This window comes from Bos grunniens, chromosome 17 (assembly GCF_055505025.1).
Source record: "Bos grunniens cultivar Pamir isolate PY7600 chromosome 17, Bosgru_T2T1.0, whole genome shotgun sequence".
Lineage (NCBI taxonomy): Eukaryota > Metazoa > Chordata > Mammalia > Artiodactyla > Bovidae > Bos > Bos grunniens.
In genome coordinates, this window is record NC_141181.1 from 15,842,096 (window position 1) to 15,855,547 (window position 13,452).

At 37.6% G+C, this 13,452-nt stretch overlaps 1 protein-coding gene across 9 annotated transcripts in view; it reads left to right on the forward strand.

The window, feature by feature from the left end:
* The window catches only part of INPP4B (inositol polyphosphate-4-phosphatase type II B), an 853,196-nt gene that overhangs the window by 600,306 nt on the left and 239,438 nt on the right, over positions 1 to 13,452 (forward strand). For all 9 annotated transcript variants that reach the window (XM_086346584.1, XM_086346591.1, XM_086346583.1 and 6 more), the window contains 2 exons: positions 4,430 to 4,541; positions 13,193 to 13,265. In XM_086346584.1, coding sequence (XP_086202710.1) covers positions 4,430 to 4,541; positions 13,193 to 13,265 — 185 coding nt within the window. The remainder of the gene's footprint in view (positions 1 to 4,429; positions 4,542 to 13,192; positions 13,266 to 13,452) is intronic.

Sequence of the window (13,452 nt, forward strand, 5' to 3'; positions counted from 1 at the left end):
AGTGTTAAGTTACTTTCTAGGTTTGGTATGCATTTTGTTTGCTTCATTTGTTTGGAGGAAACGTTGGAAGCGAAGGTGGAGAGTGAGGAGGACAGGCTAGGATTTTCCTGAGATTTTCCCCAAGGCTGTATCAGCCCATGATAGCCTATAATGGGATCATATGATGGAATTCCAGCCACTTCAGGGCAAGACACTCTAGTGCTGATATAATAGCTCTCAACGGATAATTGTGTTTTTTTTTTTGTAGTAATGGAAACTGAAATTCAGAGAGCTAAGTGGTAATGTTGTATGTCACATAGCTAATGAGCAACTGAGCTGGAAAGAGGTCTTTGGGTTCTTCAATGTATCTCCCATGCAGATAGGATAAATTTCCATTAGATAAAATTCAGTAGAATTTTCATGATGAATAATGGTTAAGTAGTTATTAGAGGGGCTTCCCAGGTGGCTCAGATGGTAAAGAATCCTCCTGCAGTGCAGGAGACCCAGGTTCAATCCCTGGGTCGGGAAGATCCCCAGGAGGAGGGCATGGCAACCCACTCCAGTATTTTTGTCTGAAAAATCCCATGGACAGAGGAGCCTGGCAGGCTATGGTCCATAGGGGAGCAAGGAGTTGGACACAACTGAAGCGACTTAGCATGCACACATGCCCACAATTATTAGTAGCCTCCTAAACCTAATGAGTGATAAATTGAAAGCATCATTAATCACTTAAGAATGAATATTTTCTAATTTTTTTTAAAATTGCTTTTGAAACAGCCTTTGGAAACATAAGATAGGTATTTTGATTGTGATTTGCCTGATTGAAGACAAGTGTTGAATATCCATGTTCTGTGGGTAGTAAATTGTTATAGGATAAATAAAAAACTGCCTCTACTTTTCACATTGTAGTTCACTGACAGGATGACCCTTGCTTTTGGGTATCTTGGGTTTGGTTCTTCAGTTTATAACCTAGATTCACCACTCTGCCTCCCATAAATCTCGGATGAAGAAGCATGCTCTAGGGTACTCAGAGATCCTTATCCAAAATGAAAAAAAGAAGTTTTAGAATCCCTCAAGAATTCCTTAATCTAAAATGATACAGAAACACAGCGAGCAAATGCTCTGGGGAAGAATGGCTAGCTTCCCCAAGACTAGCTCAACGTAGGGTTGCCATGAACATTCAATTTGTAAAAAGCTAACACGATAACTGTGATGCTCCAAAAAAAGCAAAGAGCAATAAAACAAAGCACAGTAAAACAAGATATGCCTGTATTTTAAAAGTAAACAGATACTTTTTTAAAGGGACTACATCACCGATCAATGGACATGGGTTTGGGTGGACTCTGGGAGTTGGTGATGGACAGGGAGGCCTGGTGTGCTGCGGTTCATGGGGTCGCAAAGAGTCGGACACGACTGACTGACTGAACTGAGCTGAACTGAAATATAGCTACAGTTTGGAAGCTTATTCCCACAATCCCTTGGTGTGTTGCTTCTTCATCTAACTTTAGCACTTTGAAAAGTTCAGTTGCATTGTAATTGGTATGAACTTGTATTCTTTTGCACTTCTAGGAATGTAAACTTTATAATGTCATCTGTCATTACAAAGTCTTTGTATCTCTAATGAGCACTTAAGACACTCTTGAGATGCGTGTGGCAAGCAATCCTATAATCTTTTAATACAGTCTTTGATGCCCATTTTAGTAAAATTCTGAATTGAATTCAGTTCTTTTCAGAAATTGTACTAAAATAGGCATCGAAGACTATATTAAAAGATTATAGTATTTCTTGCTACAGGGATGGAGAAGGAAATGGCAACCCATTCCAGTATTCTTGCCTGGGAAATCCCATGGACAGAGGAGCCTGGAAGGCTACAGTCCATGGGGTCACAAAAGAGTCGGACGGGACTTAGTGACTAAACAACAACAAAGACATTAATGACAATAGCAATTTTGTTGGTACTTCTACTACTGCTACTGGGATGAAGAGGAGAGGGAGAAGGAAGAAGCACTTATCTTGTGTAAGTCATCATGCTGAGAACTTTACATAAATCATGTAGTAGTTCTTATAATAAAATTATCATCTCCATTTTACAAAGTTTCACATGGTTAAGTTCCTTGTCCAAGGTCATGAAGCTGGCAGACAACTCAAACTCCTGAATTCAGACTTTCACCTATTATTGCAAATATTGGTTTGTTACTCAGTGCTGGGAATGAGGCTGTAAGAAGTCTGGCCTCTTTTTCAAATCACTATGACATTATTTAGTTTAGTTCACTGAAAAAATTCAGAAAGTTATATATGACCTTTGTATTCCTAGAAATTAAGTGGTTTGCTTAAGCAAAATTTTTAAACAATGCCTATGGGAAGAAAAAGGTATCTTTAATTGTTATTGATTATCAAATTGTGGGGAGGAGGAGTCTGCAGATTTCCAGAAAAATCTATGAGTAGTACCAGGGCTTCTATTAAATTCTTTATTTAACTATCAGATACTGAATAATTGGACAGAGATAATGTCACATTCAGGAGAAGGAAATGGCACCCCACTCCAGTACTGTTGCCCGGAAAATCCCATGGATGGAGGAGCCTGGTAGGCTGCAGTCCATGGGGTCGCTAAGAGTCAGACATGACTGATTGACTTCTTTCACTTTCCACTTTCATGCATTGGAGAAGGAAATGGCAACCCACTCCAGTGTTCTTGCCTGGAGAATCCCATGGACAGAGAAGCCTGGTAGGCTGCAGTCCATGGGGTTGCACAGAGTCGGATACAACTGAAGCGACTTAGCAGCAGCAATGTCACATTCATGATTTATAGGTTATTATATAATTTTCAAGTGGGAAAATGATATAATTAATTGTTAAAATTATCTCAGAATTGGAGTTTAAATAGTTTTTTTTACAACATCATAGATAATACTGTCATCTGCATATACATCTTCTCTATAATAAATACTTAAGTTTTCTATATTAAAAAATTGAGTTAATATTATGATTTACACTGATTTAAAAATCACCAAGAAGCATTTTATTTTACATTTAATAAGAACCTTAATATACTATTTAAGTAAATCCCTTTTATTTTTCTATGTACATAATCTTTATTTTATTACATTATTGCATTCCCTATGTTTAGGTCTCTAGAATTTTTGTAATTTGGTTTTCTTAGAAGCATAATTCAAAAGGTGTGTTTAAATTTGTACTCTATATATTTGAGAAAAACTTTTTATGATCTGGTAAAAATTGGATTTCCTTTTCACCTAACTTATTCATTATTTTAATAAGCATTTTAGTAAACTGTACTAATCTTCCTATTCCTCTTCTGACACCTCTAATAATAAAATAGTGACGTTTTGAAGGAATTGGTTGAAATATACCATTTATATTCAGATTAAAATTTAAAATAAAAATTAAAAATGACTAGATAAAGAAAATGAAGGATTATGTAACTAACTTTAGTCAGTTAGGCTTAGGGAGAAGCCACAGCCGCACCCCACCAATGGATGACTTAACTGCCTATCTTCCAAATAAGTTTAAAGGGAAGACCATCATTGTGTCTTACAGTGTTCCCATGACATGATGCCATCATTTATTCTGTATATTTTATTGCCCAGAAAATAAATTTGAGACTCTTAAAGGATTGTTGTTATTAACTTTATTTTTGTTTTCATTATTGATGTTAACCATAAAATGTGTGTAACAGTGGTTATGATGAAAATCTTAATATAAAATTATCATTTTCATTAAGTAGAGAAGACTGCTTTAAGTCAACAGACTTAAAGGGAATCCAAACCTTGGTTTCTGGTTTTGCCACTTTGTTTCCACGAATGCGTCTATCTTCTTGAGTCTCAGCTTCTTTATCCAAAAAAGTAATGGTTATCTTAAATGACTTCAGTGATTGATTTCTGCTCTGTATGTACTATAACTTTCTGATTTTTGCTGGGAGAGAATCATCTTTAACTGGTCTCTGAGAAAGAAAAATGACATTCGGAAAAAGGCATAAAATCAAAGTTATAGCCAATGGCTGGGTCATAGAGGAATATAAGGTTATTTTTACTCTTTTCTGTTTTATTCAGATGTAGTGTCTGTAATAGATGTGGACAGTATCCCATGAGATTGGTACAGAGGAGACATGACTGATGCTGCTGTAGGGACATGGGGTTATCAAATGGAGCATGGATCCTAGTCTTGGCTACTCCTAAAAGCCTTGAGGTGACTTTACCTTCATGAGGTAGCTTTTGACAGTCCATGCACCTACCATGCTTAATTTTCTTTGGAAATTAAAAACAACACCAACATGATGTACAGGTTTTGATGTCTAAAAAAGCAGATTTGTTCATTACAACCGATGCAGGTAAAAAGCAGTGCTAGTGGTTTTCAGAAACAAACATGTTTGGATATACTTTCTGGAAAGAGAAGAGTCTTACCTTTCATTCATTTCATTTATTTTTGGTTGCAGAACCTCAGATGGTGGCAAAGTTGTCGGCACCATAGAAGTCAGTGTCGTGAAGATGGGGGAGATTGAGGATGGGGAAGCCGACAACATCACGACAGATGTGCAGGGACAAAAGGTAGGGTCCCAGTCAGCTCACTGCACAAATTAAATTAGAAACGATCAGCTCTGCCAGCTGCCTGGATCACCATCACCTCTGTGGGGTATGAAATCTTATTATTCAAAAGCTAAATGAGAAATCAGCTTTGGAATGGGAGTACCTTAAGTGTGCCTCATCCTCACAACACAGACGGCCTGTGTGCATGAAACTATGCAAAGCCACGCACGATTCAAAACACCTTTCTCTCGGCAGCTGGCTGTCTGTGTTGGCACAGCCTCTTCTCAGTTAGAACAAAAGTATTGATCGCTGTTATATCCTGCAGTAATTAGCCCTATGTGAGATGCACAGAACATTCCGGGAGGCCTATTGCCAAAAGTAACCACTTCTCTGCTCTCGAAATTCTCTTTGGAAACGATTTAGTTTGAGTTTGGGTTGTGTTTTCATGTGAAGGAGGACAGATTGAACAACTCTGTGCCTTAGTAAATGATGGAGAAAGAAGCAGGAAGTGGTAAATGGGCTGGGGGAATGGGCGGGAAGACTCTAGAGGGGGAGGGGCAGTGCCAGCTTCCTTGAAGTCCAGAATATTGTCAGTATCCAGGATTTTTATTTCCTTTCTACTTTCTTTTCTTTAAATAGAGAGACAAAATTGTTAGTCTAAAGTCCTAATTTAGAAAGGGACTCTAGAGGGGGAGGGGCAGTGCCAGCTTCCTTGAAGTCCAGAATAAAAGCCGCAATATTGTCCAGGATTTTTATTTCCTTTCCACTTTATTTTCTTTAAATAGAGAGACAAAATTGTTAGTCTAAAGTCCTGATTTAGGAAGGGAGTTGCCCATCTCACTGAAGGACAGAGGATCGAGTTATAAATTAATAGCTTTTTTCCCCCCTCAGGGACATGAATTTGTTTATGTATTAGAATGTCTGCCTTTTCACAAATGAGCATTTTTTAATAACATGATCCATTGTGACCTGTTTTCTGGCTTAGTGTCCCTTATCTGGGAGCATATTTTAATTTTTGGTACAGAGGAAACATCTACACATCTCTCTAGCATGAGAAAGACAGTACTTATCTAGCACTTAACAAATCATTAACACTACAAAAAAAAATCTAAACTGATTAAAAAAAAAAAAAGTTGTTCTTAGTCTGCATAGGCTAGGGTCTTACCACTTCCCCAAGCCTTGTTCTTCTCTGCTCCCTACTCTCCCTCAGAATGTATTCCAGGTCATGAACATATTTCAGTGAGGTCCAATGTTTGAATCAGGTTGCTGGCAAATGGCAGGGCCATGTTGAAATTATGCAGCAGACCATCTTAAGATTCCTGTCTTATGGCTAAGGTTCTGTCATTCAACCCTTGTTAACTCTGGACTTCTATGTAAGACTCCTATTAGTCACCACCACGTGAATGCTTGTGTGTGTCAAGATTAGAGGGGGAGGATTTGTAGGTTAAGAAGGTGGGGAGGGTGTTGGGGGAACAGGATGAACTAAAGGCAGAAATAGGCAGATAATTGTGCCTGAACCCATGGAGACCAGGAGCTAAAACACTTCCCATTTCAAAGTAAGCCTGCTTTCCATTTTCCTAACCTATTACCAGCCACCTCTATTTTTTCCCAAAGCTGGCTCACCCCTTGACTCCTTTACAATGTTGCTATTATGGGATAGCACAAATTGAGTCATGTTCTTTTCATAAATGGAGAACCTGATACTCAGGAATATGCCCCACTAAAGTTGTACATAATGTTTCTGATTTAGTAATGTGAACTTAAAAAAATGAGTTAACTGAGCTGTTCCAGAAATAGGTGGCAGTGTCAGCACGTACCCTGTAGTTGTCATAAGTGGGCTAAAATGCTAACCACATCAAGCATTGTTGGTTTTAGCTGTATCCTGTCTGCATTCTTGACCTTTTGCAAAGTTTTTTATAAAGTTACTATAAACCCTGTTGGCAATCCCTAGGAACAGTCGTGAAGAGCACGTTGTAAGGTCCACTCTGCATGATATTTAGAAGAGTTATGTGGAAAGAACTTTATCTCAGTGTTTTTCAAAGTGTGGTCAGAATCATCACAGTGTTTGTTAGAAATTCAAATATGAGGACCCTTTTGCAGACTTGCTAAATCAAAATCTCTATGAAATGTATTAACATGGTCTGTTACTAATAGTGATTTAAATCTTGAAGTTAGTCAATGGCTGAAATATATGAAAAGACAAAGTAACTGAGATTGAGGTTATCCTAAAACCACATCCCTCTCACTGGTTTGCACAAATGTGGGAGAGGAAATGGAACAACTCTTTGCACCATAGTCGTGTACTAAGTGGCACGTGTTATCCCTTATATATACTGAGCAGATAAAAAATTAGTACCTATATGAACCTGCTTGGGCTGCCATAATGAAATACCATAGACTAAATGACTTAAACAACGGAAATGTATTTCTCACAGTTCTGAAATGCTACCGAGTCCTGGATCACAGTGCCAGATGATTCAGTTCCAGGTGAATCCTCTCTTGCTTGCAGATTTCTTGCTGTGTCCTCACAAGGCTTTGCCATGGCACACATGCATAGAGGGAAAGAGGGAGCTCTGGTGTCTCCTCCTCTTCTTGTTAAGGACACGAGCTGTAGCACTAAGGTCCTACTCTTGTGACCTCATTTAACCAATTCCACAAAGTTCTTATCTTCAAATACAGTGACATGAAACATTGGGACTTCAACATATGAATTCCGAGGAATGTGATTCAGTTCATAATGGTACCTTTGATGTAAAATACTATATTTTAATCCTGAATCGTACCCATCAACCAGAGCATGGACAACAATTATAAATGAAAATCCAAGTTCTTTCCTCTCACATATGTTTACTTGTTTCCTAAAACCATATTATTATGTTTTTTTTTTTTTTTAAATCAAAGGAAGACTGTGCATAGGGTCCTTCACCCTATTATACTGGTTCAAACTTCTATTTGATACATAAAAACACAGAAATAGAATACAAAGTGTTAACATGACAGAACAGTAGAAAGAAAAATTCACAAAAGAAGTACTAACATTGTCCTTTTACAAAGCTAACATGTAATATTACTACGTTTTATAAAACACTACGTTTATAAAAAAAAGGGTTTTTTTTAATTTTGGGTTATGTTTCAATCCTTTGTTCCTCTCATACTTATAATCAATATGGCAGTAAATCCTGTTCATTTTGACTTCTAAATAAATTCAGAATCTGACAACTTGTGACCCCTTAGGGCACTGTGACCTACATTGTCTGTCACCTAGATTTTTGCAGTACAGTAAGTCCTCTACATATGAACAGGTTCCATTCTGAGAGCATGTCCATATGTCCAATTTTTCATACATCCAACGAAGTTAGCCTGGGTACCCAACTAACACAATCAGCTATGTCGTAATGTGCTGTAATCAGCTTATAATACTTTCTACACAAATAATACATAAAAAACAAACATGAACATCAAATAAGGAAAACATTTTTAATCTTACAGTACAGTACCTTGGAAAATGCAGTAGTACCATACAATGGCTGGCATAGGAGGGCTGGCATCGAGTGAACAGGCAAGAAGAGTTACTGACTGGAGGAGCAAGAGGAGGTGGGAGATGGTAGAGCTGAAGGGTCATCAGCAATAGGAGACGGAGGGCAAGCTGCAGTTTCATTCATGCTTATGTTGATGGAATGCATGTTTGCATCTTTGAAAGTTCACGACTGGAAGGTTCACAGTTAGGGGACTTACTGTAGTCTCTTGCATGTCTCTCTGACTCCCTCCAGCCTCCTTCCCTGCCATCCTCACCACCGGCATAGTCTGTTCTCAGCAGAGCATTTCCTGAAATATAATACAGAATGTGCCATTCCTCAAATGGCCTCATCTCCAAGAAGACCGAGTGAGCTACAAGGGAAGCCCCGATAAATCCAAATCCTCACTTGAAGTCCTACAAGTGTTGGTCCCCTTCACATCCTTCACCTCCTCTTCCGCTCCTCAGTTTTGTCCATTTTGATCCAGCCACATTATCTTCTTTGCTGCTCCTTAAACATCCCAGATGTTTAAGATGAACTTTGTTATTCAATCTATCCATGTAGCATTTTCCCCAGTATCTGTGCTCCACTCCTTCACTTCCTCTGGTCTTTATACAAAATCACTTTCTCACCGAAGCCTTCTCTGCCACCATATCTAAAACTGCAATGCCTGCCAGAAACACCCTCTCTTCTCTGAGTTATTTTGTCTTTAGTACTTATTGCTGTCCAACCTTATATGTGTTTTTTATTTATCTCATGTATTGTTTATTTCTTCACTAGAATTAAACTTCCTGAGAGAAACGTGTTTGTCTGTTTGTTCTCTTTTCTACCCTCAGTGCCCAGAACTGAGCCTGACAGAAGGACACTGAATCAATGAATAAATGAAGTCAATATTACTTTGAAGAAATTAAATCCAAAATTGCCTCCTAGATGGGACAATATTTAGCTATATAGCACTGTACAAGGGCTTCCCCAGTGGCTCAACTATAAAGAATCTGCCTGTAGTGCAGGAGCCACAGGAGATGCAGGCTCATCCCTGGACTGGAAAGATGCCCTGGAGGAGGGCATGGCAACCCACTCCAGTATTCTTGTCTGGAGAATCCCATGGACAGAGGAGCCTGGTCGGTTACAGTCCATGGGGTCACAAAGAGTCAGACACGACTAAGTGACTGAGCACACATTCACGTTCATCAGTGAACCAAGTAGGCATCAAGTAGGCACAGATGCCACCTTCTTGTGAAGTAAAAAATAAGCGATGTGTTGTTGATCAGATGGTGCTATTTGTTATAGGGGAAAAAGGACTAGAGAGTCCTAGGCTGTGGCCATTTTAAACTGGATGGTCAAGGATAGATTCACTAGTAATATGATATTTGATCTGAAATGTGCAGGAAATAAGGAATAAGAACTGTGGATTTCTGAAAGGAAAAAGAATTATAGGTAGAGTGAGCAGCAAAAGCAGAGGTCCTAAGATGGCAGGATGCTCCTTGTGTTGAAGGAACAGCAAGAAGGTCAGTGTGACTAGAATTGAGGGGTCAAGCAGGAGAGTGATAGGAGTTGAGGACAGATTCATGAAGCAGGGAAGACGGACTGTGTACTTCCTTGAAGCCTATTAGACTCTGGGCTACGTGTAAAGATAGTTGAGGAGATGAGTGTATAGGTGTGAAGTCTGATTCATATTTTAGGAGGACCTTCTGGCTGCTGTTTTGAGTAGAGCCTACCGTGAGGCAAGGACAGCAGAATGAAACCCAATTATTATGAAGATTCAGGGTAGAAATGCAGATGAGCTGAATTAGGGTGATGCTGATGGAGAAGGTGAATTGTGGCCACCCTCCAGGAGAAAAGGATAGCTAAAAAATAGAATTACCATTTTCTCAAAAACACTGAGAGAAGCAGGTGGAGGACGATGGGAGATTTTGAGATGCTATATTTGACATTCCTCTTAGATATTTAAATATATATGTATCTAAGCAGCTGGAGGTTCAAGTCTGGAATTCAGGTGGGCTGTCCAAACTGGAGTTATGTATTTGTGGGTCACCAGATGATATTTGGATGGTGTTTAAGCCATGAGACTGAATGAGATCACAAAAGCATAGCTCTTCTGTTTTACACTCTTGAAATTTATATTTATGTGGATTTTATCTACTGACATTTACTGTATTCGTAATTATACTGTATATAATTCACTTATTTGAATTATATCTGTAGACATTTATCATATTAGAAAGTCAAACAGGAAATGTTTAAAACAGAAGAGTATATAAGTACACATACCATTAGCTATCACGTGATTGGGTAATACAGTCTAGAAAATTCTACTGTATGCTTATAAGAGAAAGAGAAGGAAACAGACAAATAATATTTTAGTATTAATTTGAAAATAAAGTTGTCTTTACCCTGTGCTAGATGCTACAAAGGATACAAAGACAGAAGTTATCAGGGGGACTTCTCTCCCTGTGCTAGATGCTACAAAGGATACAAAGACAGAAGTTATCAGGGGGACTTCTCTCCCTGTGCTAGATGCTACAAAGGATACAAAGACAAAAGTTATCAGGGGGACTTCTCTGGTGGTCCAGTGGCTAACACTCTGAATTTCCAATGCAGAGGCCATGAGTTCGATCCCTGATCAGGGAACTAAGATCCCACATACTGTATGGCCCAGCCAAAAAGTAAAATAAATTAAATGAATGTATCTTTAAAAAAAAGGCGTCAGGAATTTCCAGGAGACTCCAGAATAACTTTGAGAACCATGATTGATGAAATAAACTAACAGATGTGAAAGTACTTAGCCATGAAGTGTTGGTCTTGATGGATTCATACAGAGCTTTATGATTATTGTTCATACAATATTGCTGATTTTCTAGATCAATGCGTATCAACGCGTATCAAATTGATATGTTAGCTGAGAGTCAAAATCATTTAGCTCCAAGAATTTTACATATCTTATGTTTCTTCTGCTTGGCCACACTTACCATCAAAAGATACTTTTAAAATTATTAATCACAATCAATAGGGTTATGGTGCTACATCTGGTAAAAAAGCATGTGATGTTTTGCTATTCCTGCTCAGAATCACAAATGTAGAGTCATTACATTGTGAGTGCACATCATGCAAATGTATAATGTTGCAAATATCCATCATCATAATAGCAATGAACAGTATAAATAGATGAACCTTCTTAAGCACAATTTCCACCTCATTTCCATCTTTGCATTCTCTGTAGCAACTAGCACAGTGTAACAGTGACTCTAAAGTCAATGTAAAAAAAAAAAATTAAATATAGCTTAAGGAAATAAATAAGGTTCTTGGCCTGTAGAACTTTCCATCTAAATAGTGACACAAAGTGTACACTTCAGGAAGCAATTGAAGAAAGCAATAACCAGAGTCCAAATATGAAAATGTTAGTTTGTTAAGTGCTTATTACTTTCTGTTTATGTTCAATGGGTTTAAATCTTGAGGGGATTCTGAGTAGTAGAACTTTAAAATACAGTAACATTGCAAAATAAGAATATTAGTTTAAAATGTCCTCAATATTGGTTTTCCAGTGTGGGTGGAAGATATAAATATATAAAAGTCATATGTCTGTATTCATTTGGTGAAATGAAGCAGGCCTTTATTTGGAAAGAGAAAGGTATCTTTGATTTCAAAGAGGCAGGACTGCCTCCATAAAACAGAAGCAGTTTCTCAGGATAATAGCCTGGTTTCTGGGAATTATGGACTTCTTCACTAAAAAGGTTTAATCTAAACCATCCCTATAAGTTATGTTGTAGATGATGATATTCTTTTGGAAAGGAAGATGATTTAGAGCTGTGTATCTAGTTATTATGTGGAAGGACGCAGGGACAAAGCATGAAAGTATTTGAGGACCAGTCTGAGAATATTGAATTTGATTGGACAGTAAATAACCATTATACATTCCAGAACCAAACACTGATATGATGAATATAATGTTTACCAAAAATTACTTTAACAGCCAGCCCTATGTAGGCTGAAAGAAGTAGAGAAAATATTGTAAATAGGAGAAATAAAGAATTTTAAATGTGTCGAAGGATCCTTGCAAATTGCTGTGGTGATTTGGAAAGTGCATATACAAAATACCTGTGCGTTAAAAAAAGTAATCACCTCTGACTTCTGGTTTGTTGTAAAATGATCTAAATCACACTAAATTTTAAGAATTCTTTGCAGTTATTCATTCTTTTAGTGGGATCTCAATATAAGCACTAAAAATTTTAGGAAAGCACATTTTTCTCCATCTGGAAATTTCCTGAGTAATGTGATGAATGTTATGATAGAGGAATGAGTAGTAGACTTTAAGAATACAGAAAGTAACATTTAAATCAATGTCTTAAATTATTTGTGTCCCTTCTCAAAATACTTGAGAGACCTACACTTTGCTATCATGAACCTCTGTGGCTGTGAATCTCAAAGCAGGGCCAGTCCCTGAAGGAGGAAGGGAGGTAGGTTTCTGTGTCTCTCCCTGTCTCTCCTGTCTCCTGTCCAGAGCAGTGTCTATTCTGTAAAGGATCATGAGCTGAGTCTATTTATCATGGGTTAATAGATCATCTATTATCTCTAGATTGGCATGTGTATAAATTACTTATTCATAAATCGGACATCAGCTTGTTTATAAAGTACCCTCATCCTTTATGAGCAAGTGTTTGTATCTTTTGCCAGAGACAGAAAGTCTCCTTTTGCATTGTAAAATTAGATGCTACAATATATTTTCTCCTTTATTTACAGTTACCTTTACTTAAAAGCTAGAAAATAATTTGCTTTTTATTGATCGAAAATCGACCCACCCAGGTGACAGAAATACAAAGCCATTCACCTTCTCATAGGGGATTTGCTGTAATGGGAACCTATTTCTAGCGTGTTAGGGAGAGTTCTTTTCTACAAAGAAAGTACAAATTTTCTCTCCTAAGAAGTCTTTAACTCTAACTGAAATGTAGTCTATAATTGCATAATAAAGTCATATTATATGTAAGTAAATAATCACAAGTTAAACTAGGTTCATCATAAAGGTACAGCTCAAAATAGTTTTTCAAAAATGTCTTGTTCAAAACTTTTTGAAACTGTGTGTATGGCCTCATGTTTTAAGAGAATCTCATTCCTTACTTGATCGTGTTCAAATACGTTTTCTTTCTTCTTTTTCCTTCCTAGTGTGCATTGGTTTGTGAATGTTCAGCCCCAGAAAGTGTGAGCAGAAAAGATAACCTACCTTTTTTGAATGCCGGTATGTACCTCAGTTTTGGAAACTTAAGTTCATTCCATGTGAACATACATTTTAATTTTCTAAGAAGTTGATACTGAACCTGGATACCATTCTCACAGAACTGTTGTAAACATTTATCAAATATTGGTAATCATGGGAGTTAGCAGTGAAGGGGTAAACTTGACAATTCCATAAAAAAATATATTTG